General features: G+C 54.6%; 1 protein-coding gene across 1 annotated transcript in view; it reads right to left on the bottom strand.

Moving 5' to 3' along the window:
* Positions 1-22,719, bottom strand: part of LOC116451705 (protocadherin gamma-A10-like) — a 163,365-nt gene that overhangs the window by 5,413 nt on the left and 135,233 nt on the right. Inside the window, exons 4-5 of the mRNA XM_032125373.1 lie at positions 14,896-14,954; positions 1,279-1,367 (exon numbers count right to left, since the gene is read on the bottom strand). Of these exons, the coding sequence (XP_031981264.1) occupies positions 1,279-1,367; positions 14,896-14,954 (148 nt within the window). The remainder of the gene's footprint in view (positions 1-1,278; positions 1,368-14,895; positions 14,955-22,719) is intronic.

Genomic DNA, 22,719 nt, shown 5'->3' with positions numbered 1-22,719 from the left:
ACCCCCCTGGGCAGACTGGAGCCCTGGGAGAGGTGAGGACTGTGTGGGACTCGTGGACTGGGGGAGGTTTGCTGCACTAGGGCCCGGGGCTCCGTGGAAGTCGGTGCTTAACCTGGAAGGGACCCGCTTAGCTCTGATCCCGGGGATGGCTGGAGCAGCAGCCAGAAAAACAGCTTTATTTACCAGCAAGGAAACTGGATCTGGAGACACTGGGTGATGATAACCACGTGCAACCCCAAGGGCTATTTTTCCACGGTCGTTTTTCAGAGCAAAGACACATTTTCACGTTGTTTCTTTCTCTTGAGTGTAAACAACTCCCTTGCCCCAGACCTTCGTCCCCGTCCCCAGCCACGGCAGCTGTCTCCAGGCTGCCTGGTGTCTGCGGAGCAGCGAAGTTCAGCTGCAGCAGCTTTCCAAGAAAGCAGCACCAAAGCCATTCCTCCTCCCTCGGATTCCTTCCCTCCCGACAGCTCAAAGGAAACATCCTAAGCATTTTGCGCAGGGTTTTATGGCTGTGCTTCTATTTTTAAATCAAGGGGGGAAAGACTTGGAGGTATTTATAAATAAAGGCTGTATGAAAACCAGGCTCTTTATCCACAGCGCTGCACAGAGTGGTGATTGTCCTTGTTTCATGCAAAGCCACGGAGGCTGGGGGTGCGTGGGAGCATCTCTCCCTGCCCAAGGCTTCTGCACAGCCACAAACCAGAACAAACCACCCCAAAATGACCCCAAACCACCCCCCTGTGAATACAACTGCAAGGAGGCAGCAGCAACCAGTGGGGGAAACCTTGGGGAGCCCGTGGCTCAGCAGAGGGACTCGGAGAGCTCCTCTGCACACAAGGTTTGTTGGGAATACTGAGCTGGGCATTCGCTGTTTCCCTGCTCCAGCCTCTAGCCACACACAAACCTCCTCACCTTGCAGCAAGTTTAAGTTACCGTGACTCTGGAATCAAGCAGTTTATGAAACATCATCTCAAGGCTGGCTCTGTCATGTACCACAACCACAGCACAGCCAGATGATGTTTCAGTACAAAGGAAACAGAGTTTGGGTGGAAGAGGTGTCCCTGTCTACAGGAACCAAGTATCTCCTCTGCCTGGAGCCTCCCTGCAGGGACATCAGTGCTTTCCCACCAGCTGTGGCATCTGTTGAAGAACTTTTGAAAGCAGCCCAGCTAACCCAGATAAATCAGTCCCACAGCATCTTATCTATCAGCATGAACCCGAGGTGGCCCCGCCAGAGCAAGAGTCAGGGGTTTCCCACAAGTGATGGAGACCAACCGTTGGCTGAAGCCAGGATCATGGCTTGGAGCATCTCCGTGTCAAACTGGTTGTTCGGCCAGGCTCCAGCTTCCTCTCCATTCTGGGAGCTGTGGGAAAAGAAAACAAACGGCAAGTTACTACAGTTCAGTCAGGAGTGGGCTGGTGCAGTGCATGCTTTAAATCCTTCTATTAAACAGCACCCAGGAGCCCAGACCCTTCCAGAAGTGTCCACCCCTCACCAGGCTCTTGAAGAATAACCACCAAAAGCACTTGGGGACTCAGTGGTGCTTCCAGCAACACCTTCCCGACTCCTGCTGCCTTCAGAGGCTACAGCCGGCACCTCATCACCTCATAACCCCACCAGTACGGAATCAGAGAATCACAGAATGCTCTGGGTCAGAAGAGAACTTGAAAATCTTCCATTCCAACCCCCTGCCATGGGATATAATGCAATCCCTTCCCAAAATTATAATGTAATGTCATAAAAACTGCTGTCCTAATGATGCCATGAAGATTTTTGCCTTTTCTTTTATACCCCTGTTATACCTTTTTACAACTCCTGTATTCTCAGCGCTTTTTGCCTGCATTCTTGCAGTTGTTTGTCAAGCTGAGAGACTCAACATTTTAGAAGCTTCGTAGCCGGGGATCAGTGTGCCCCAGACCCCAAGGTCCTCTCCAGAACACATTCTGTAAACCGAGATAGAGCCATCCAGGGGAAGGCTCCTTGGGGAGGGGGGGCTCACTTGAGCCTCTCATTGGGGAATCTTTGATAGATCTGCTAATTAGTAACACCTCTAATGTGATACCCGATGTTGGGGGAACACACTCATACTCAGCGGGGTGCATCTCGATGCACATGACCTGGACGCGTGCACCTAAGGATCCTTAAAATAAATCCCAAGGTAAAATCCCTTTTCCCCTTCTAACCGTGTACAACTCTTGATTTTAAGACCAGGAAAAGTTATCACTAAAGCCGCAGAGGCGCATCTGCACCCTTCTATGAGCAGCTCCTCTGTCCTCTTGCAGGCTGTGAGTAGATGCACCTTTCAAGCTATTTCAGGCCACAACTCCATTCTGCAGCTTCGTTCATGTGATGGAGGGTGAGAAAACCCCACGGTGTGCTGGGATTTAGGATCATCACGGAGCAGCTGCCCGGCACCCCAGAACTGGCTCTGAACAGAGCCCCAGCTCAGTCCTGGGGAGGCTGGAGCACCAAGGCGAGGAGAGCAGGGAGCATCTGGGCATCTGCCTTGGTTTCCCTTGGCTGTTGGGGGTGCTGAGCACCACAGATCCGCCTGGGAGAACTCGGGGGATGCAGACAGACTTTGGCTGAGGAGGTTTTGTGGCCGAGGCTACAATCAGCACTCTGTGCAGGCTAACAAGCCCTGCTTTCATGTCTGCCAGGTGTCAGCTGTGCTCAGCCACCGCTCACTGCTCAGGGCTGTGCTCCCAGAGCCCCTCCAGAGCCTCTCCACTTCCTAAACATCTCACCAGCTTCCTGGGGTCCCCTCTGCTCTGTCCCTAAATGACCGCACCACTCAGATCACCGCTCTCTCCTCTCCCAGCTCAGTGCTCTGACCACCCACAGCCCTTTCCATCCACTGGGATGCCGGGATTCACCCCTTGGCTGTGCGCTGGCTCCCTTGGGATGAGGGCTGCCCTGCTCTTGCAGCTGGGAGCTCTCCTGAAGTGAGATAGGGGAGGATGGGGGGGTTGGAAAGCCCTTCCCGTGAAGAGACCGTACCCCATTTCCCAGGAAAGTGTTCAAAGCGCCAGGCTGCAAGGCAGGAGGCGGCCTCCTCCACCACTGTGCTCCCAGCCCTTATTCCCAGGAGCTTCCAGACCCTGCTCAGACCCCGAATTCCTGCTCAGACCTCGACACCCTGCTCAGCCCCCGATGCCCTGCTCAAACCCTGAATTCCTGTTCAGATCCCAATGCCCTGCTCAGACCCCGAAGCTGTGCTGAGATCCCAGCACCCTGTTCAGACACCAGATTCCTGCTCAGCCCCTGAATTCCCGCTCAGCCGCGCTCAAGCAGCCGACACCCCCAGCTCCGGGGTGTCCCGCTGGCAGCTCCGTGCCTGAGCCCTCAGCACCCCGCACGCTGCAAATGCCAGCGCAGGCACGGCCGGTGCCAGCTCAGTGCCACGTGCCGGGCAGCAGATGGGCTCCTCACACCCTGCCGAGCATCCCCCTGCCCAGGTGCCCCCTCCACCTGCACCCTCACACACAGAACAGGACATTTCAGAACTGGGATGGAGCCACAGAAGGGTTCTTCAAGATCGGATCTGCCACAGTGACCTCGTAGCTGGGAAGGTCCTGCCCCAGCTGCACCAAAGCTCTGCAAGGAGAGAAGCCTTGAATGCACAGGAGCTTTCACCATCCCTGTGAAAATCCTTCCTGGGAGGCCCTGGCACAGGGTGCCCAGAGCAGCTGGGGCTGCCCCTGGATCCCTGGCAGTGCCCAAGGCCAGGCTGGATGGGGCTGGGAGCAGCCTGGGATAGTGGAAGATGTCCCTGCCCAGGGCAGGGGATGGAATGGGATGGTTTGTGAGGTCCTTCCCAATCCAAACCATTCTGGAATTCTGAATGTATGTTCAAACCCCCTTTGAAACACGACACCTGACCCTGAGGATGCTGTAGGGACACTCCCAGGTGCTCTGCAGAAAATCTGGTCTTAAACAACTTGTCCAAAGATGTGCAGGACCTGTGCCAGGACCACAGGACCGTCCTCCCCTTCTGTATCCCATGCCTGATCCATCCCCAGCCGGGCACAGGGCGCTGCTCTCACACCAGTTAATCTTTAGAGGATGCAAATAACCACTAATGGAGCAGAAGCTGCCCCGGCACGACCCTGCATCCTGAAATACCTGCTGTCTGCCGCACCCCAGGGCATCCTGGCCACTATTTATAGCCCTCCTGCGCGCCGTGGGTGGCGGCACAGTTTCAAAAAGGCCAGAAGTGAGGAGTGCTCGCCTCCCAAACTGATTCCTGCGTGATGGCTGTGCCGAGACTCCTCGGCCGCGGGTCCCCAGCCCCGCGCTCGGTGCCGTGCGGGCAGAGAGGACAAGGTGGGGACAGCCCTGGGGCTGCAATGACCTGTTAATGTCACAAACAGGGCTGGGAATAGAGCCCCGGGCTAGATCCAATAAAGGACTTAGGAACCTAAACTCCATGGCAAACCACAGCCCGTTCAGCCACCCGTTAACCCCAGCAGCTCCTGCCCACCCCCCCAGTTGGAAGATGAGATGTCCAGGTTTTTCAGGGCTTCAGGAAAGCCGCTCAGAAACATCCCTGAGCCTCCCAGCCGCTGATCCTGGCCCTGGGAGCTGCCCTAACGTGGTGGTACCCAGAGATGGGGGAAGGGAAAGTACAAAAAATACCTTAGGGGTGGATTTTTAAACTGTAATATCCCGGTGGTTTGAACTCTGTTTTAAACCAGAGGCTCAGGTTCAAGTCCCTCTTTGGTGTGGCATCACATTTTCCGGCTCCCAAAAGACTCTTCCCTCCTCTCCCACCCCTCCTTCAGCCATCCCTGGACAGAAGCTCCTCCTGCATCCGGCCAAAGCCTCCGTGCCCTACCACAGTGGGAATGCACAAAGGAAAGGCTCACCCTGTGCTCAGGAAATTCACCTGCACCAGGACTCCTGACCCCACCAAGCTCCCTCCCCAGGTGGTCCTCGCCCCCCCATCCCAACAGCCCTTGGCTCCAAGGCTGCATGAAGGCACAGACAGGAGAGCTGGCACCACTGGGCACCAGACTTGGCCGGGAATGGGTTGGGAAGGGAGGGATGAAGGGTCTGGGTAGTCCCAGCAGCCTGGGAAGGGTCTGAGCGGCAGAGCCCAACCCTCCCAGTGCACGGCAGAGAAACGTGGGTCTTGCTCAGGTTGCTTTGAGCTGTTGGTTTAGAGCTGTGTGTCCCAGGGAAAGGGGGACTGTGCACCACCAGCCAGCTCAGGATGGGCAGCACTTCAGACCCCTTTCCTTCCTTGTGGTCTTACTGAGGGCATGAACACACAAACTGCTGTGCTGAGCCTCACCAGCCCCTGCATTACGGCTGTGCCCCACTGTCTGCAGGACACCCAAAGCCCAACATCCCCTAAATGCTCTGTGGGATCACAAAATCAGACTGGAGAGGGGCCTGACTCGTAGAATCCTACAATGGCTTGGGATGGAAGGGTCCTTAAGGCTCATCCAGTGCTCCTTGGTCTCACACTTCCACACCAAAGGAGCTCTCTCAGCCTCTCCCACCCTGCCTTGGGCTCCAGCGCTTGGATCATTTTGGCGGCTCCCATGTGGCCCTGCTTCTGTTGCAGAGAGGAGCCCAAAATCGGGCACAGTGCTCCAGCTGTGGATCTGCCACAGGGGAATTGAGGGCAACCCCTTGTCCAGCTGGCTACAACCTTACCAGTAAAACCAGTCAGCCTCCATCACAGCAAGGGTGCACCAGTGATCCACGTTCAACCTGACACCCCCCACGTCCTTTTCTGTAACCTTATTGCGCCCAGTGCTCCCGAATTTTGCACAAAGAGCCCCAAAGCTGTGTGCCTGCTCCTCACGATGCCACAGAGAAAAGCTATTTTAGAAATGCCTTAGCACTGCAAAAAAAAAAAAAAAAAAAGGTATTGAACTCACTTCTCTAAGCAGGAAATTTGAGTGTCTCAATTACTTGCAGCGCAATCATCCAGAATTCAGAGGCACAGAAAAAAACCCAAGGGCTGTAATCTAAAAACATCCAAAAATAACTTCTCCCAGTGGAGAAGGCACACAGCTGATGGCCAGACCTGGCTGCTTTCCACGGCTATAGGATGGGGCTGTGAGTCACAGCTGTGAATCACTGACTCAACAATGAGCAGCCTTCCCTGCCCTGCTCCCCCTGCCCGGGGTGGGCACACCCAGAACCCCCCCTTGCCACTGCTCCCCACTCGTGCACAGCCTTGGAGGCTGCTGCAGGGAGCCTGCCCGGAATGGGAGGGCTGATTCCTATGGAAATACTCCAAGGACTTGCTGGTTTTAATACAAATGCTGTTGATTCAATAGGGTGTTTTTCTAAAAACCCATCCCCCATAGGACAGATTTTTTTTTTCCTCTCTCTGATCAGTTCTACTCTACACTTCAAAGCTCAGAAAAGAGCTGGCTTTCATTTTCAGGAACGCTTCCAGCGTAGCTAGAACTGGAGAGAAAGGAATCAAAGCCACATTTGAGACAACCCTAGGGGTGCAGCGCCTTAAGGGGCTCAGGGCGTGGTGGACACGGAGCACAGGACAGGGGCTGGGGCAGGACAGGCAAGTACAGCCCCCGCACGACCTGGAGATGCCTTCAGTAAACCTGGCTACATGGAATTCATGGAACAACCAGACAAAAGGCTTTCCTGGCAGCCCTGCACTGCATCCATCTGCATCCCAACACCGCCCCATTACCGAGAGCTCCCACAGGCACCCACACCAGGGGGGCACTCGGGTGCTTTGCTCATCAGCTATTTTGCAGCACCCTCAGCCATCAGGTCCCTTTTTATCTTCCACTTCCAGCACGAAATTATTCCACTTCGAGCACAGAATTATTCATTTCCTTGCGGGGTTGCCATGGAGCTCGTCACTATGGCAGCCAAAGGCCTCGCAAACATTTATTTGCACAACCGCCCGATGGATTCCTGAAAAATTGTTTTCCTTGCTCTGCAGCTGGAAACACGAGTCACAGCAGCGCCACAACAAACTGGGAAAGTTTATTCGTGCCAGAGCAGTGCTGTCAGAGCCCCGGGGGATGGAGAGGGCAGCTCAGTGCCCCGAGGACGAGACCTCGGCACTCTGAGGCACCGGGCAGGGCTGTGGGCAGTGCTTGGGCTGGGGATTTTCCCGGGATATCCTCAGCATCCTCTCTCCTCTCTTATTTGGGGTTTTCTGGCTCCTATGGCAGTGCCCTCTCCCAGCCCGTGGTCCCCGCTGCTCCCAGGCTCTCCCACTCCGGGCCAGGGGATGTGACTGGGATTTCCTTCTCCTCCCGGCCTCTTCCCCTTTCACTCCCATTTACACCCCAGCCCCGGATGCTGCTCCCACTTTCCCTGGGGCAGCATCCTGCTCTCCCCTCCCCACCCAGCTCCCAGAGCCAGGGGTATCTCCAAGCTCATTCCTCCAGCCCCCTTCCCGAGCAGTCCCTGCTCGCCGCAGGCTGCCGCCCTGCCTAAGCCCCGCTGCGCTGCTCTTCCCTCCCTCCCAGCTTCCTCCCCATCCCCCCCGCTGCCTCCCACACACGGCTCCAGCCGGAGGCAGCAGCAGCAGTAAAATCTCAGCCTGAACATTCCCAGGCTGGCAAAGTGACAAGTGAGAGGGAGCAGATCCGTGCCCGCCGGTGCTGAGCCTCCGCTGTGCTCGAGGCGTGCGGGGACACGGCCCCGCGCCTGGGGACACAGCCCGGGGCGAGCATCCCTCTGTCCCACTTCCCACGACCACGTCCCACAGCCCACCGCCCTCCCCCCAGCCTCCGAAAAAGTGGGATCAGCTCCAAAATTGCCACAATTTCCTGTCCTTCTGCCTTCCCTGACAGAGGATGCTGCCAGCCCTTCCCCCACATTCCCTCGGCTCCGCACATTCCCGGCCACTTCTGTAACGCAATTACAAGGCCTGGAGGGAACCTGGATGAAGCCCAGCTTTAAGATCATGACTTTGCAAAGATGGAATTGGAAGTGTGAGTGGGGGGAAGATTTCCAGCCTCCCAAAGCACCGGAGAGCTTTTACTTCCATCCCGTGGAGCTGCTGGGATGCTGCTCTGCTGGATGAAGGCAGAACAAAAGCCCACAAAGTCTCTAAAAGTGGGGCCAGGGCAGTGTCCCCTCTCCCTGGAACTCTTCTAACCCTCCTGAAGGAGACAGAGCCGAGAGCAGGAATTATTTCCCCCGGGCCATCCTGCCACCACCTGTGTCCCAGACATGCCAGGAAGGATATTTTGAGAAATTCTTTGGAAAGGTTGCTGTGCCTATTTTTCAGATCCATCTCCGCAGCCGGCCATGGCGCGTGCTCAGCTGCGCAGGAAGCAGATGGAGAGAGAAAAATTAAACTAATACACGTAGCACCTGTTAAATTACCTAAAATAGCATTTCCATACATAAAACTGGTGATGAAACTCCTGATATTCATTCTGGGGGCTGTCCACAATGAGAAACACATCCCATCGCTGGGGTATTTCCTTTTCTCCACAAAAGACTTTTTGGCTTTTGTCCCACTTGGCAGGATCTGGAGGGTTCAGACTTCAAGGGCCATGACAAATGCAGATAAAGGGATTATTGGCCCAGAATGGTCCGTAAGGGAAGGAAATACTCAGTTTAAAAGGCCTACGTGATGTAGAAAGAAGCCCAAATACTGAATCTGCTGAGATTTGGGGTGTTAATAGACAAAAGGGTGGAGCCTGCCAGCAGGAGTGCTCCAGGTGGCACAGGGGACCAGCTCTGTGGTCTCCTGACTACGGAAGGAGAGGTGGGCTGGGACCAGGACACATCTCTATTAAACCTTCAGCTTCCAATCCCAAGATCAGATCAGCTCTGCAAGAGGAGGGGAAGGGAGAGCAGTTATCCAGGGACAAGTCCTGCTCCCAGCATCCAAACAGCTCCTGCCTGTCCCAGCACCTCAAGTCCACTCCAAAACTGCACCACAAGGCTGCAGCCCATGCTCAGAGCAAAGCCAGACTCTGGGCAGCCTCACAGTCCTTTTAAAGCAATGTTTTCTCTGCAGGCTTTGATTGGAAATCCCAGTAATAAAATCACAGAATTGTTTGATTGGAGAAGTCCTTTGAGATCATTGAATCCAACCATTAACCCAGCACTGACAATTCCAGCACTAACCCAAGCCCCACGTGCCACATTTGCACAACTTTTAAATCCCTTCGGGGATAGAGACTCCATCACTGCCCTGGCAGTCTGATCCAACCCCTGGCCACCCTTTCTCTGAAGAAATTTCCCCTAATATCCAATCTAAACCTCCCCTGGCACAACTTGAAGCCTTTTCCTCTTTCTGTCCCTGTTCCCTGCAGAGCCCGACCCCCCTGGCTGCCCCCTCCTGTCAGGGACTTGTGCAGAGCCACAAGGTCCCCCCTGAGCCTCCTTTGCTCCAGCCTGAGCCCCTTTCCCAGCTCCCTCAGCCGCTCCTGGGGCTCCAGCCCCTTCCCAGCTCCGTTCCCTTCCCTGGACACGCTCCAGCCCCTCCAAGCCATGAGGCTCTGAGTTGTCTTCAATCTTTTCAGTTTCACAACCCACTGGGTCAAACCTGACAGATAAAACAGTCTGGCCTTTCCTGGGCTTCTGTGGTTCCCTCCAAGGTGTTTGCTGAGCAAAAGCCACACAAACAGGCTGAGGACTGGCGTGGGCTTCATCACTGTTCATGAACAACCATCCCAAATACTCAACAAAAAGGCAACTTCTCTCCCAGGCTAGCCAGGACCTGGCAGAAGTTGGTGATTTGAGCTCTACAGCCCCAGAGGATTTGGCAGCGGGAAAACCCCTTCAGAGCAGAGCTGCTTCTGCACTCAGATTCACAGCCCACCTTAAAGCACAGCAGCTCTCCGTCTTAGGAGAACACCGTCACTTAGATTATGGCTGCTCCTTCAAAGCCATGACCTCAAATAGATTTCCAGAGGCTGCCGTGGTTTTTTCAGGCTGCAGGGCTCCACTCACACCTTCCCCAGGCCTTGGGGTGGCAGCTGAGAGCAGCTCCACACTCCACATGCTGCAGGAGTTGTGGAGGAACCACTACCTACTCAGTACTGAACAGGCAAACAAACACAACCCAGCCAGAAGAAGCAGGAATTTTAGCCCAGAGACTGTTACAACTTTATAATTCACCTGCAAAACGTGTGCAACCACACCTGGCACAGCAAATGCCACCGCTGCCTTAACCCTGGGGTGCACTTGGGAGGGAAACATGAGGATTGTAATGATTTCCTAAACTTCCCACAGCGGCACTTCCCTCTGCTGCTCCTTTTGCTCCTGTCAGTGGGCAGCCTGTCCGGCAGCCCGGCCTGGCACGTGCCCATTCCCACGTTTGCCATGAATGAGCAGAAGGCAAATCCATCAGCGTTTATCTGCACAGCCCCACCGGTGCCCTGCGCGTGTGCTTTGGAGCGCTTGCTCCTGGATCCACTACAACACCACACGAACTCACAGCGTAAATTCCTGGGCCTTTCCAATGCCCACAGACACCCCTGTGGCCCCCGAGGATGCAAATGTTTATTTTTAGGAAGGATGTGGGCAAAGCCCGCAGCTGTGGCCAGTTGTCCTTCTGCTGGGCATCCGCCCCCACGCTGTGTAAGCCCAGGAATGTCCGTGTTTCCCTCTCTCCACTCCTCTGGCCCCAGCTGCTCTGGGTTGTTCCCCCCAGACACACATATGGGGTCAGTGTCCTGGTACACTGTCGTGCACCCCAAAAACACACCACAACCCCCCCTTGGCTGTACCTGCAAGCTTTGAGCCACGAGAACATCCCTGAGAGCTCAAAGGACTACTCTTTATTCCTGTCCCCAGCCCCCAGCACGCACAGGCAGCCTGTTGACAGCCCTGCAAGCCCAACTCTTGGAGTTCTTGAGTGAAAACAAAACAAAGAATGAAAAAAAAACCCAACCCTCTTTTCCTTCCTGGCTCTCTCCTGCTGCAGCATCTCCGCTGCCAGCCCCAAGCCCCTCATGCTGTGGGTGGGGGGATGATGGCTGGGGTCAGACAGGGCAGCTGGGGTGCTGTTTGATAAACAAGTGCAGGGAAGTGAACATCACTATTGGCTGTGCTCAGCCTGGGAGGGGAAGCCTGGCTAGCAACAGCTTTGGGAAGCATTAACAAAGGGGGATTCAGGATTGGAGAAAACCAATGGAAGGGGGGTGTGAAATGGCAACTCTGCATCTTCTCTACACGCTTTGCTCCTCCCTCCCCTGGAGTTGCTATGGATTCTCACACTGCTTCCCACCTCCTTGAGTGTCCCCTGCTGCTGTCTCTGGGGTGTCTCCTGCCTGGGATCTCCTCCCAGCCTGTCCACACAGCCCAAAATTGTCCTCACTCCTGCCACGAGATGCCCAGGACACACTGGCTCTTCCCAGCCTGGCCTGTCTCACCCTCCCACACCCACCTGTGAGCAGCACAGAGCCCTCCCCATCCTCCAGGAAGGAAATCCTGACTTCAGCCCGGTGTTTTCCTGAACAAGTCATCACACAGACACCAAAACAAAGAGCAGCCAGGGTCAGGCAGCACCATGAACATGCAGGGGACAACAATGAAAACCAACCAAAACAACAAGATGGGTCCTTTGCAGCAGCCGCAGTCCCTGCATTCTCCTCCCTTACACCACCAGCCTCCTCCCACAGGGAAACCCCCCACTGATGATCCCACAGGGATGTCCTGCAATGCTGCTGGACCATTCATTTACTCCACTTTGGGCAATTCATCACTGTAATCTCTGCTAGAGCCACTGATCTGATTTGTCTGGGAATGGCATCTGCTGCTGGGAATCACTCTGGATTCATTTACATTTGCCCAGCGACAGCATGGGTGTTCATTTTTTTAAGAAAAACAAAACACAAACATCATTAAATTAATCATCCTATCCTCCTATTTCTCCCAAACAAGATTAATTCTGAATTGTTTTGCTCAGGTCTGCCTCGCTACCACATTTTCAGAGCATATTGTCTGAGCTCTTATCTCCTGAGCATGTGCACCAGAGCTCTCCCGTGTTTCAGAACAAAGAGCAGATTCCCTTTGTTGTCCCGGAGCAGCAGCGATGTACGAGATCAAGAGCTTGTCCCTGCCTCACTGAGCTTCCCCTGTTCTGCCTGGTCCCAGGTGCCCAGAGACATGTGGGATTTGTTGTGATGGGCAGGGCTATGCAGAGAAAAGACAGGATTGTTTCTTCCCCAGCTCCCATGGAGACAGCAAGGGAGAAACCCCAACATGGGTTTGAGCTTGTTTCTGGCTTAGGGTCAGTGCCAGGCTCCATCCAAACCCCTGGCCTAAGCTGCCACGTCTTCATTATTATTAAATTTGGGTCAAATCGAGTTAAGAGCACATCCTGTTTTTTGATTCTCAGCTCCAAGGTGGCTGTGCTCCCCAAGCACCAAGCAGAGCCCTGCAGTTCAGAGAGCTCGTGCTGCTACAGAGCTTCACCTGTCAGCACGAGCCACATCTGTACAGGGTTTTGCATCGCAGGGAGAACAGCGAGCCAGGCTCAGGCAGCTGCACTTGCCCCCTCTTTAATACCTGTACTACCAAGCAGGGCCTGGGAATTCACACACCAGGCATCAAAACGCCGGGAATAGCACGGGAACAGCACAATGGGGAGTGGGCTGCTTTCCAGGATCTGCCTGCTTGATCACCAGGGAGATGTCAGGGCTGGGCACTGAACACATGAGAGCACTTTCTATTTCCATCCTTTAATACTGTCACACAGGTCTGGAATAAGAACATCCCCCTTCATTTAACTTTAAACAGCATGAAAGAAACAGAGGGGGAAAAAAATCTTCAAGAGCCGTTTTGTTGCAAATGTGGACACAGGCAAGTGGGGAAAACCAGCAGGAATTAAAATCCACTGAGCTTTTCCAGTTATTTCAGCAGGAGCCTGTGCTTGGGCAAAGTCTCTTTCCAAAGCCAGGGTTCAGCCCATGCTGTGGGACCCCTGTCACAACAGGCACTGACATGGGGCTCTGAGCGACCTGATCCAGGGGAAGGTGACCCTGCCCATGGCAGGGGGTGGAAAAAGCCGAGCTTTAAGGTCCCTTCCAACCCAAACCATTCTGTGATTCAAGAGCAGCTGCTCCAGGGACTGTCCTGGGCACGCAGGTCACAGCTCCTCAGCAGTGACACCGCGGCTCATGCCCCAGAACTATCACGTCACACCACTTCAGCTCCCCACAAACAGCCTGAGGCTGCCTTTCCTCTTGCCCTCTCTCTTCCCACGCCACGAGTTGCTGCTGTCTCCTAGGCACTGGGAAGGGGATGGAGCTTGTGAAGAGACCCAGGCAGAGGCTGGGAGCTGGGCTGAGTGTCACTGTCCCATGACCTGAGAAAAGTCCCTGTCACTGAGCTAAGGGGGCCTGGACTGCATCAGCTCTGTGCCTTGAAGAGCCCCAGCATGATGCTACAAGAGACAGCAGCAGAGCTTGCTCTGATGGGGCTCATTTACTGCCTTCTCACAGCAAAACAATTACAGCAGCTGTGGTGCACTTCTGCATCAACAGGGCCTTGTTAATTGTCATTGGAACTAGAGCGGAAATGCTTAGGAAGATGTTCCTTGATTAAAATGTTGTCAGTGATGGGGAATTCAACAAACCTCTGAGAAAACTAATCCAGCTAAAGCTTTGTTTTAAAGTCCAAGGGCAGTTTCTACTATGAACACTTTTATCTAATTACATCAAACCCTCACTCCATTTTAGCTTTATCAGCTGGAAGAGCCTCATAGCAAAGTTTAATCACTTCAACAAGTTGGCTATAGCAATCTCTTAATTTTCTGATAAGATGAATTACAGAGCCAGACCCAGGGAAAGAGTCAGGCACAAGCAGCTGCTGCAGATGTTTAACTGCAAGCTCTGACACCAAATCCAGCACCCAGTACTGCCATGTCACCATTTTAACCTCCATAGTGGGCACCAGGAATAACAGAGCACAGAGCCTGACCCAGCCAGACGAGGAAGCACATCACCCAAATTTACTCCTGATTGCTCCAAGAGTGTAATCCTCAGGTATTCCCCAAAAGCTACAATCTTTTCACATATAAATATCCTGGAGCCAGTCTCGGCACACACAATAACCTCTGGTTGGGGTATTCACAGAGAAAGGTGAAATTCAGTTCTTTCTTTCAAGGGAGTTCACCTTCTGAAGGGGATCCCTGTCCCTGCTCATGAGCCACGAGGGAAGATGTGAGAGGCAAAGAACAACATTTTGTTGTCAGTGGTCTCTCAGTGTGGACCAAGACAAGCAAACTTTGGTGGGCCAGAGGCAAGAGAGCGCCAGTCAAGAGCAGGGTACTCGCTTGGGAGGTCTCTGCTCTGCTGCTGGGGCTTCTTCTCTGACCTCACACACACCTCACAGAGAGGTGGTGGAACCTCCCTCACTGGGGATATTCCAGGACTGTCTGGACACAATCCTGTGCTGTGTGCTCTGGGATGACCCTGCTGAGTAGGGAGGTGGAACCAGGTGAAGCTCTGTGGTGCCCTCCCTCCTGAGCCATTCTGTGGTTCTGTGAACACACCTCAGCAGCACAGAGCTCAAGGCTTCACCACTGGCAAAGGGAGTGATTTCCAGTGGCCTCCACGAAGGGAGCAAAATTTAGATTTTTGACTCAGGAAGGAATTTACTCAAATGCCCAAAATCTGCTTCAGCAAAGAAGCCTTTCTCTGTGAAACCCATTGTCCAGTCCTTTGACCATCTCACACCTTCACCTGGAGTTCCTTCCAGTTCCTGAGGTGCAGACACCAAAGCCAGACACACCAGTGCCAAGAGCAGCTGTCACACCCCCACCAAACACAGCTGCCACAGGAGCAGCCCTATTTCTGACTCCATCAACGACAGCAACACCCGTCCTCAGAGCTGCCACTCATGGACTTCCCAGCACTGAAAGTGGCACACAAAGAAAAGAAACCTTCATCCCACAGATAAATGAAGAAAGAGCCACTTACCCACTTGTTCCAGGTCTCTGGGTCTGAGAGAAGCGCCAATCTGTGTTAGGCTGAGCTTGCTGCAAAGAAAAAGAAGAGTTTTAATACCTCCGTTCTTGCCTTTGGAAATGAAAGCGAACTGATCCTGGATTATTTCAGTCTGGAGTATCAGCATGTTCTGTCCAAGTGAAGCAAATCAATTAGAACAAAGAGAAAGCTCCCCCTCCCCCTTTCTGGAGTATTTCTGAAGCAGCATGAATACCAAAAAGCATGACAAAAACTGTTCAGAGAAAATCTTCCAAAGCAGCTCAGGAAACCAGGCTGTGAAAGAAATGAAGCATGAAATAAACTGATAAGGGCATGAATCCAGCAGGAGCAGTGGTACCACAATAATGAGCTTGGAGGAGGAAGGGGGGTGTGAGGGGGTGGCAGAGTTAATTGATACTGAGAAAGATGCTTTTAATACTCTAAGGTAAAATGGTAACAGACCTTCCTAATCTCTCCTTCTGCTGCCCTTAAGAAGGCCTGCCTGAGGTCTTGTTTGCAGGCATTGTGTTTGAATGACTTTTCCTAGATGCTGTGGCCTTGCAGCACTACAATATTTCTGTCCACAGACAGAAGAATAAACTTCCGACAGCAAGAGGAAAAAGCATTATTTGTTTAGGAGACACAATAACCTTCAGACACAGCAGCACACTTTGTAACCTCATTAAGAAGCCCCCGTATCACTCTCTGCCCGTGTTATTTTACCACCAGACAATGAACATTTTGTAAATAAGGAAGGACATGGAGCAAGCTTGTATTTTCCTGTTTGAATCACGCCTTTGTGGGAAGCACTAAATAGCACAAACTGTTTCTGTCGGGAAAATGCACTCTTCCGAAAATCATAATCATCTTAATTAACTGCAGGGTGATGACATACTACCTGGAAAGGACAACACTTCCCTCAGCTATTTTAGGAATGAGCAACTCACAGTCCATACATAGTGGAACACCAGTTTTATAGGATTATTCTGCTTGTACATGCAAGTACTAAGGAAAAGTGAAGACGAGTAGAGCTGACCTAGATTCTTATTTAGTAGATGTGCTCTCACTAATTTCTCTGCAGCTTTGATGATACTCATGAAAGAAGATATTAGAATAAATTACTCCCCTAAAATAGATGCCCCACTGGTCCCCATGCTGCATGCAAATGAAGCTGTTTAAAGACTTGTCCTCCAGATTTCAGATACGCATTTTTGCACACGCTGACACACAATACTGCACTAGATAAGCCCTTCCCAATATTTTGAATAGCCCTTCCATATTCTGAATTCCTGTTGTAATTACCATTTTCAAATTTAGGGCAGGCATTTGTGACACTAAATTGCTTTACTTTTTATAGCCCAAAGTTATAAAAGCTCCAGCTAAACACAGTCACCTACATCTATACTTAGGCAGCTGAGTACAAACAGCTCAAGTTTTCAAAGCTTGCCACTCCTCAGCCTCTGCAAGCCCAAGGGCACATAAGGTCACCAGGATCTTTGTGAATAATGTCACTGCTGACATTTCAGTATTTTAGTGCTCAATACTGAATTCAGCTCCTCACTCAAGCTGGAAAATGATCCCTTGCCGAGGCACAGTCAGTAATTAATAACACCTGGAGCTTAAGAAATGAGAAATTTCTACAGTGCACCTCTAAAACTGAGCAAAAGAAACACAGGCAGACTTTCCTTCCAGATAACCTCCCCCGCACTACAGTTCATATGCCATGGAGGAAAAAGGGGTTAAACAGAACCAAGAAGTTAAACCCCCAATCAATCTGTTCCCAACCACGCTAAGAATCACTTTAAAAAGAAACAAGTACGAGCGGGGCCAAGGGGAAACTCTCCACTGCTACAAACACAGAGTCTTTGATCCTATAGTGCTACTCAGCCCCTTCCTCCACCTCCACCAAGCCGAGCCAAAACTTTCACCTGCCAGGAGGTGACAGTGACACATGTTCCCTGAGGCCACCGTCTTAGAAGGAAGGACAGACAGGGAACAGCCAACTGGCCCGGATATGACAAACTGTTGCACTCAGCAGAGAGGACAGTGAGAAACAGCCATCTCTTACCCCATCGCAGGGACTCGCTAAGGTGCTGGTCACCTGCTCATAGGCAGCCACGGTCTCCGCAGTGCTAGAATGGCTGAAGGGCTTTACAAAGAGGAAATCGCTCTGGTCAGACATGGGCGAGAAACAAGAGGTGTAATTCTGTGCCTGGGAGGTCAAGCCCGCTCCCCCCACATCCAGGTACTTGATGAAGCCATCTGGCTTCATCTGCCCTCGGAAATGGGAGGCAGGCTTGCGGCCAGTCCCTCGGCAGCAACCCGCGAAGGTCCAGCTGGCACTGCCAGCTTTGAGACACCGGGCAGCCACCAGCCCAAACATCACGCAGGACACGAGGGAGATGGACACCAAGGAGATGATGAGGTAAAGAGTTAGGTTGGTATCCTCGGGAGAAGACTGGGGGAGGTCCAAGGACTTGGAGAAGTCCTGCACGCTGTTTTCCTCTGGAGAAATGACTATTACCACACAGGCCGAGAGGGACGGGGTGCCATTGTCCCTCACTTCGACCACCAGCCTGTGGGAATCTTCTGACTCCCTGAGAGCCTGTGCAACCCTTATCTCTCCAGAGCGGCGTTCCACTTGGAAAGGCAAAGCCTCAGCAGACTCCTGCAGCTGGTAGGACAGCCAGGCATTATGGCCACTGTCAGCATCAACTGCTACAATTTTGGTAACCAGATAGCCAGGCTCTGCCAAGGCCGGGATGGCTTGGTGGAAGGCAGAGCCCTTGGGGACAGACGGGTAGACAATGTTGGGAGCATTGTCATTCTCGTCCAGGACAAACACATGGACCACAGCAGTGCTACTCAGAGCAGGAGACCCAGCATCCTTCACCTCCACGGGCACCTGGAACACCTTGTCCTGCTCGTAATCCAGAGCTCGCACGGTGTAGATGGTGCCATTGTCCTGGTCTATTCGGAAGTAGGTTGAGATGGGTACATCCTGCATCCCGTTGTCCAGGATAGAGTAAGACAGCTTGGCATTGCTACCCTCATCAGGATCTGATGCTGACACTGAAAAGACAGAAGTTCCAGGAAGGGAGTTTTCCTGAACGTGAGCTGTATCAAAAGGGCTGGAGAAATTCGGTGCGTTATCATTCACGTCAGCAATGCGGAGATAAAAGGTTTTTTGTGTGGCCCTCTGGGGGGACCCTGAATCCATAGCCCTCACCGTGATGTTGTATCCACTGGCCTTCTCCCGATCAAGGGGACCACTGGTGACCAGAGAGAAATGCTCTTTGAAAGACGACACTAGTTTAAATGGGAGCTCTTTTGCTATCTGTAGACGGACCTGCCCATTGTCACCAGAATCGCTGTCCTTCACGCCAATGAGGGCGATCACAGTGCCTGGGGCTGCATCCTCCTGCACTGGGCTGGAGACAGAGGTCAGCACAATCTCTGGGCTATTATCATTGATATCAATTAATTCCACTCGCAGGTGACAGTGGCCTTCCATGGCTGGAGATCCCTTGTCCCTGGCTCGAACCGCAATCTCGTAAGCACTGGATTCCTCATAATCCAGCGGGGCTTTGGTTCTGATCTCCCCTGTCCGAGCATCTAAGGAGAACAGCTTGGTGAATTTACCAGGTGCATTATTGCTAGTTTTGAAAGAATATTCCACATCCCCGTTGGGACCTTCATCCAAGTCGGTGACATTAAGCTTGGTGACCAGAGTGCCCACTGGCACATTCTCCTCCAGAAGTACCTTGGATATGGGTGGGTCACAGACAGGAGGGTTGTCATTTGCATCCAGGACATGGATGGTAACCTTGGCAGTGCCAGATTTCACAGGATTCCCTCCATCCAGGGCTGTCAGTGTTAGATGATGAACAGGCACTTTCTCTCTATCCAGTGCTTTTTCAAGCACGATCTCGGGCATTTTAACACCATCTCCTCTCACGTTGATGCTCAGGGCAAAATGCTTGCTGGGGCTGAGCTCGTAGGTGGAGATGGAGTTGGAGCCCATATCCGGGTCTTCTGCTACCTCCAAGGGCAGCCGAGTCCCAGGGTTGGCTACCTCAGTGATCTCCAGCACCACCTCCGGCTTGGGGAACTGGGGCGCGTTGTCGTTCACGTCGAGGACGTCCACCTCAACACGGTGGAGCTGGAGGGGATTCTCCATGACGAGCTGGAGGTGCAGAGAGCACGTGGGGCTCTGTCCACACAGTGCCTCCCGGTCCAGCCTGCTGTCCAGGAGCAGCACACCTGCCGCCAGGTCCACCTGGAAGTGCCGCTGCCCACCCTCGCTCACCAGGCGCAGGTTGCGAGCAGCCAGGCTCCGCACCTCCATCCCTAAGTCCTTGGCCAGGTCGCCCACAGAGAAGCCCGGCTCGCGATCCTCGGGCACGGAGTAGTGGAGCTGGGCGCAGCTGGGAGCCGGCAGGCAGGAGAGGGCTGCGAGCAGCAGCGGGAGCTGCCATGGCAAACTCTGTCCCGCGAGCATCCCGTGCCGGGTGTGCGAACGGAGCAGCGCGGAGAGGAGCGGCGGCGGCTCCGCGCAGCCTCCCCCGCCTCCCCGCCCCCGCAGCCGGAACCCCCGCGCCCCAGGGGGGTCCGAGCGGGTTGTGCAGGGAGGAAGCCGCCGCCGGAGCCGGACAGGGAGGGATGGAGGAGGCGGGGGAGGGGACGAGCGCAGCCCGGCCGGCTGAACCGCTTCTCGATACGCAAAGACACACAAAGTCAACGAGCGGAGGGGATGGACCGAGTGACAGTTTTACGTCTCTCCACAGCCCCCTCCTCCTCCTCCTCCTCCTCCTCCTTTTTCTCTCCCTCCTCCTCCCCTTCTCCATCTCACCGCCTTCCCCAAAATACGCACGGCGTAGCCCCCCCTCCCTTCCCCCGCTGCCGCCACTCCGCCCCCGCAGCGCCGGGAGGGCGCCGGGGACTCCCGGCAGCGGGAACCCCGCTCCGCCCCGCCCGGCTGCTGGCACCGGGCACCGGCGGACACCCCGTCCCCAAAGCCGGTCAGATCGGTGCCGAGCCCCGCGAACACCGGGGCTGTGTTCAGGCTGGAGACCACACTCCCGAGCTCACCTCGCTGCACAGGGTGGGATCCGCGGAGGGTTTCACAAACATGAACTCGCTGATATCCGACACTGGCGAAAAGCAGGAGCGGTAACGAGGGGCGGGGGGTGCCGTTGCTGTCACCTGCACGCCCATCACAGTGTCCCCTTGCTTAGGCTCATAGTGCAAGTGCCCAAAGATGTGGCTGGGAGGAGGCTGAAGCGTGTTCACGCTCTCCACGCAGCAGCCCTGGCTGGCAGGTGCAGAGCCCCGCCGGAGGCACCGAATGCCCAGCGCTGCCAGTCCCACCAGCGAGACGGCGGAGATGAGCACTAGGGACACAATCAGGTAAAGCGTAATAGTGGGCAAGCCCCCACCATCAGCAGCCCGAGCCTCGGAGCCCTGCAGGGCCTCCGGACCCTTCTCCTCCACCAGCACCACCAGTGTGACGGCTGTGGAGAGTGGGGGCTCCCCGGCATCCCGGACCACCACCAGCAGTTCGTGCGCAGAGGCGTCCGTCTCCTGCAGAGCCCGCATGATCCGGACCTCCCCAGAACGCAGGGACACGCTGAAAAGCCCCAGGTCTGTGGCTTCCACGAGGTGGTAGGATAGCCAAGCATTGCGCCCCGAGTCCGCATCTATTGCCACCACCTTGGTGATGAGGGCAGGAGGGACAATGGAAGGGGAAATTCGGAACTGAGTAGCAGAGTCCTCCCCAGCCCTGGGGAAATGCACCCGTGGGGCATTGTCGTTCTGGTCCACTACAAAAACATGAACCAGTGTTCTGTTCCTCAGGGCCGGGGAGCCACCATCAGAGACCTCCACATGGAACTGGAGATAGGTGGTTTGCTCATAGTCAAAAGGGAATTTGGCAGTGACCTGCCCATTCGTGGGATGTATCGAGAGGTAGCGAGTAGGATCCAGGCCTGGATCTGTCCCACCAGCTCGCAGGATGGAGTAGGACAGGCGGGAATTCTGCTCCGAGTCAGGGTCGGCAGCAGAGACTGTAACCAGCACACTGCCCACTGGGTTGTTTTCTGCCACCAGCACTTCATAGGACTCTTGCTCAAACTGGGGAGCGTTGTCATTGACATCTATCAGGGTGATTGGCAAGATGGTGTGGCGGGAGAGTGGGGGATGGCCCAGGTCCGAGGCAGAGACGGTGACATTGTAGTAGGCAATATGCTCCCGGTCCAAACGGGTGCTGGTGAGCAGCGAGTACTGGTGCTCGTAGTCCTTACGCAGCTGGAAGGGAAGATCTGGAGACACGTGACACAGGACCTTGCCCTGCTCACCAGAGTCCCTGTCTCTGACGTGTATCACGGCCACCACTGTGCCCGGCAGCGCGTCCTCGCTCAGGGTGCTTGAGAAGGAGGTAAGAATGACCTCGGGGGCGTTGTCATTGACATCAGTGATTTCCACCACCACACTGCAGTGCTCCTCCATCGTGGGTGACCCCATGTCCTTGGCCTCCACTTCGATCTCATACACTGTCGCCTCCTCAAAGTCCAGGTTGCCCTGGACACGAATCTCCCCAGTTTGCTCATCGATGGCAAAGATCTGGCGTAAGGCAGCTGAGTTGTGGCTACTGAGGGAGTAGCGGATGTCTCCGTTGGGTCCTTCGTCCACATCGGTGGCATTTAACTTCACCACGAGGGTGCCCAGCGGCGAGTTCTCCACCAAGCGTGCTCCATATGATGGTCTGTCAAAGACCGGGTGGTTGTCATTGGCATCCAGAACCTGAATAGTGATGCGGATCTTGCTGGACTGTGGGGGAGAGCCCCCATCTTCAGCAGTCAGGACCAGGTAGTGGAAAGCTCTGAATTCCCGGTCCAGGGCCCGCTCCAGCACCAGCTCAGGGAACTTCCCACCATCAGTGCGGGCCTTCACGTTGAGGTTGAAGTTGTCATTGGCACTCAGGTGATAGGTCTGCAAGGTGTTGGTGCCCACGTCAGGGTCCTGGGCTGGCTGGATGGGGAAGCGGGCACCCAGAGACGCCAGCTCGTAGATGCGCAAGGAAACCTCATCACTGGGGAACTCCGGGGGGTTGTCATTGATATCCAAGATCTCCACCTCAATACGGTAAAACTCCACTGGGTTCTCGATGGCAAGTTTCAAGTGGAGGAAGCAGCGTGGGTTCTGCCCGCAGAGCTGCTCCCGGTCTATCCTCTCGCTGACCATAATAACACCAGTGTTCACATTGACGGAGAAATACTGGGAATCCGAATCGGACAGTACCTGCAGATTAGCTGCCGCCAGTTTTGCCACATCGGTGCCCAGGTCCTTCGCAATATTGCCCACAAAAGCACCCCGTGTGAGCTCCTCCGGGATGCTGTACCGGATCTGAGCAGACGAGCTGTGCAAGAACAAACAGAAGGAGAAGACACGCGGCAGCCCCAGGGACCGGCGCGCCTGCCCTGCCCTCGGCATCCTTGCCGGGTGGCCGGCCGGGGAGCGATGCCCTGGGCGCCGGGGGCCGCGCTCAGCGCTCGCCGCTCCCATTCATTGTTTGGGGCGGACGCGGCTCGACGGGGCGGGGGGAGCGCGCCGCGCAGCCGCCGCTCCATTGGGCCCCGCCGCTCCAATCGCCGCGCGCCTTCCCCAGGACAGCAACACCGGCGCCAATCACGGCCCGCGCGCCGCCGCCGCGAACCGGCGCGGCCGCTCCGCGCCCCCCGAACGCCCGGCACCGCCGGACCCCGCCCCGGGCCGCTCACCTGGCCGCGGTCCCGCAGCGTGCCGGCGGCGGACAGGAAA

This window comes from Corvus moneduloides, chromosome 15 (assembly GCF_009650955.1).
Source record: "Corvus moneduloides isolate bCorMon1 chromosome 15, bCorMon1.pri, whole genome shotgun sequence".
NCBI classification, from domain to species: Eukaryota; Metazoa; Chordata; class Aves; order Passeriformes; family Corvidae; genus Corvus; species Corvus moneduloides.
The sequence above is the reverse complement of the archived record's forward strand: the minus strand, read 5'-3'. Positions and strand labels throughout refer to the sequence as shown.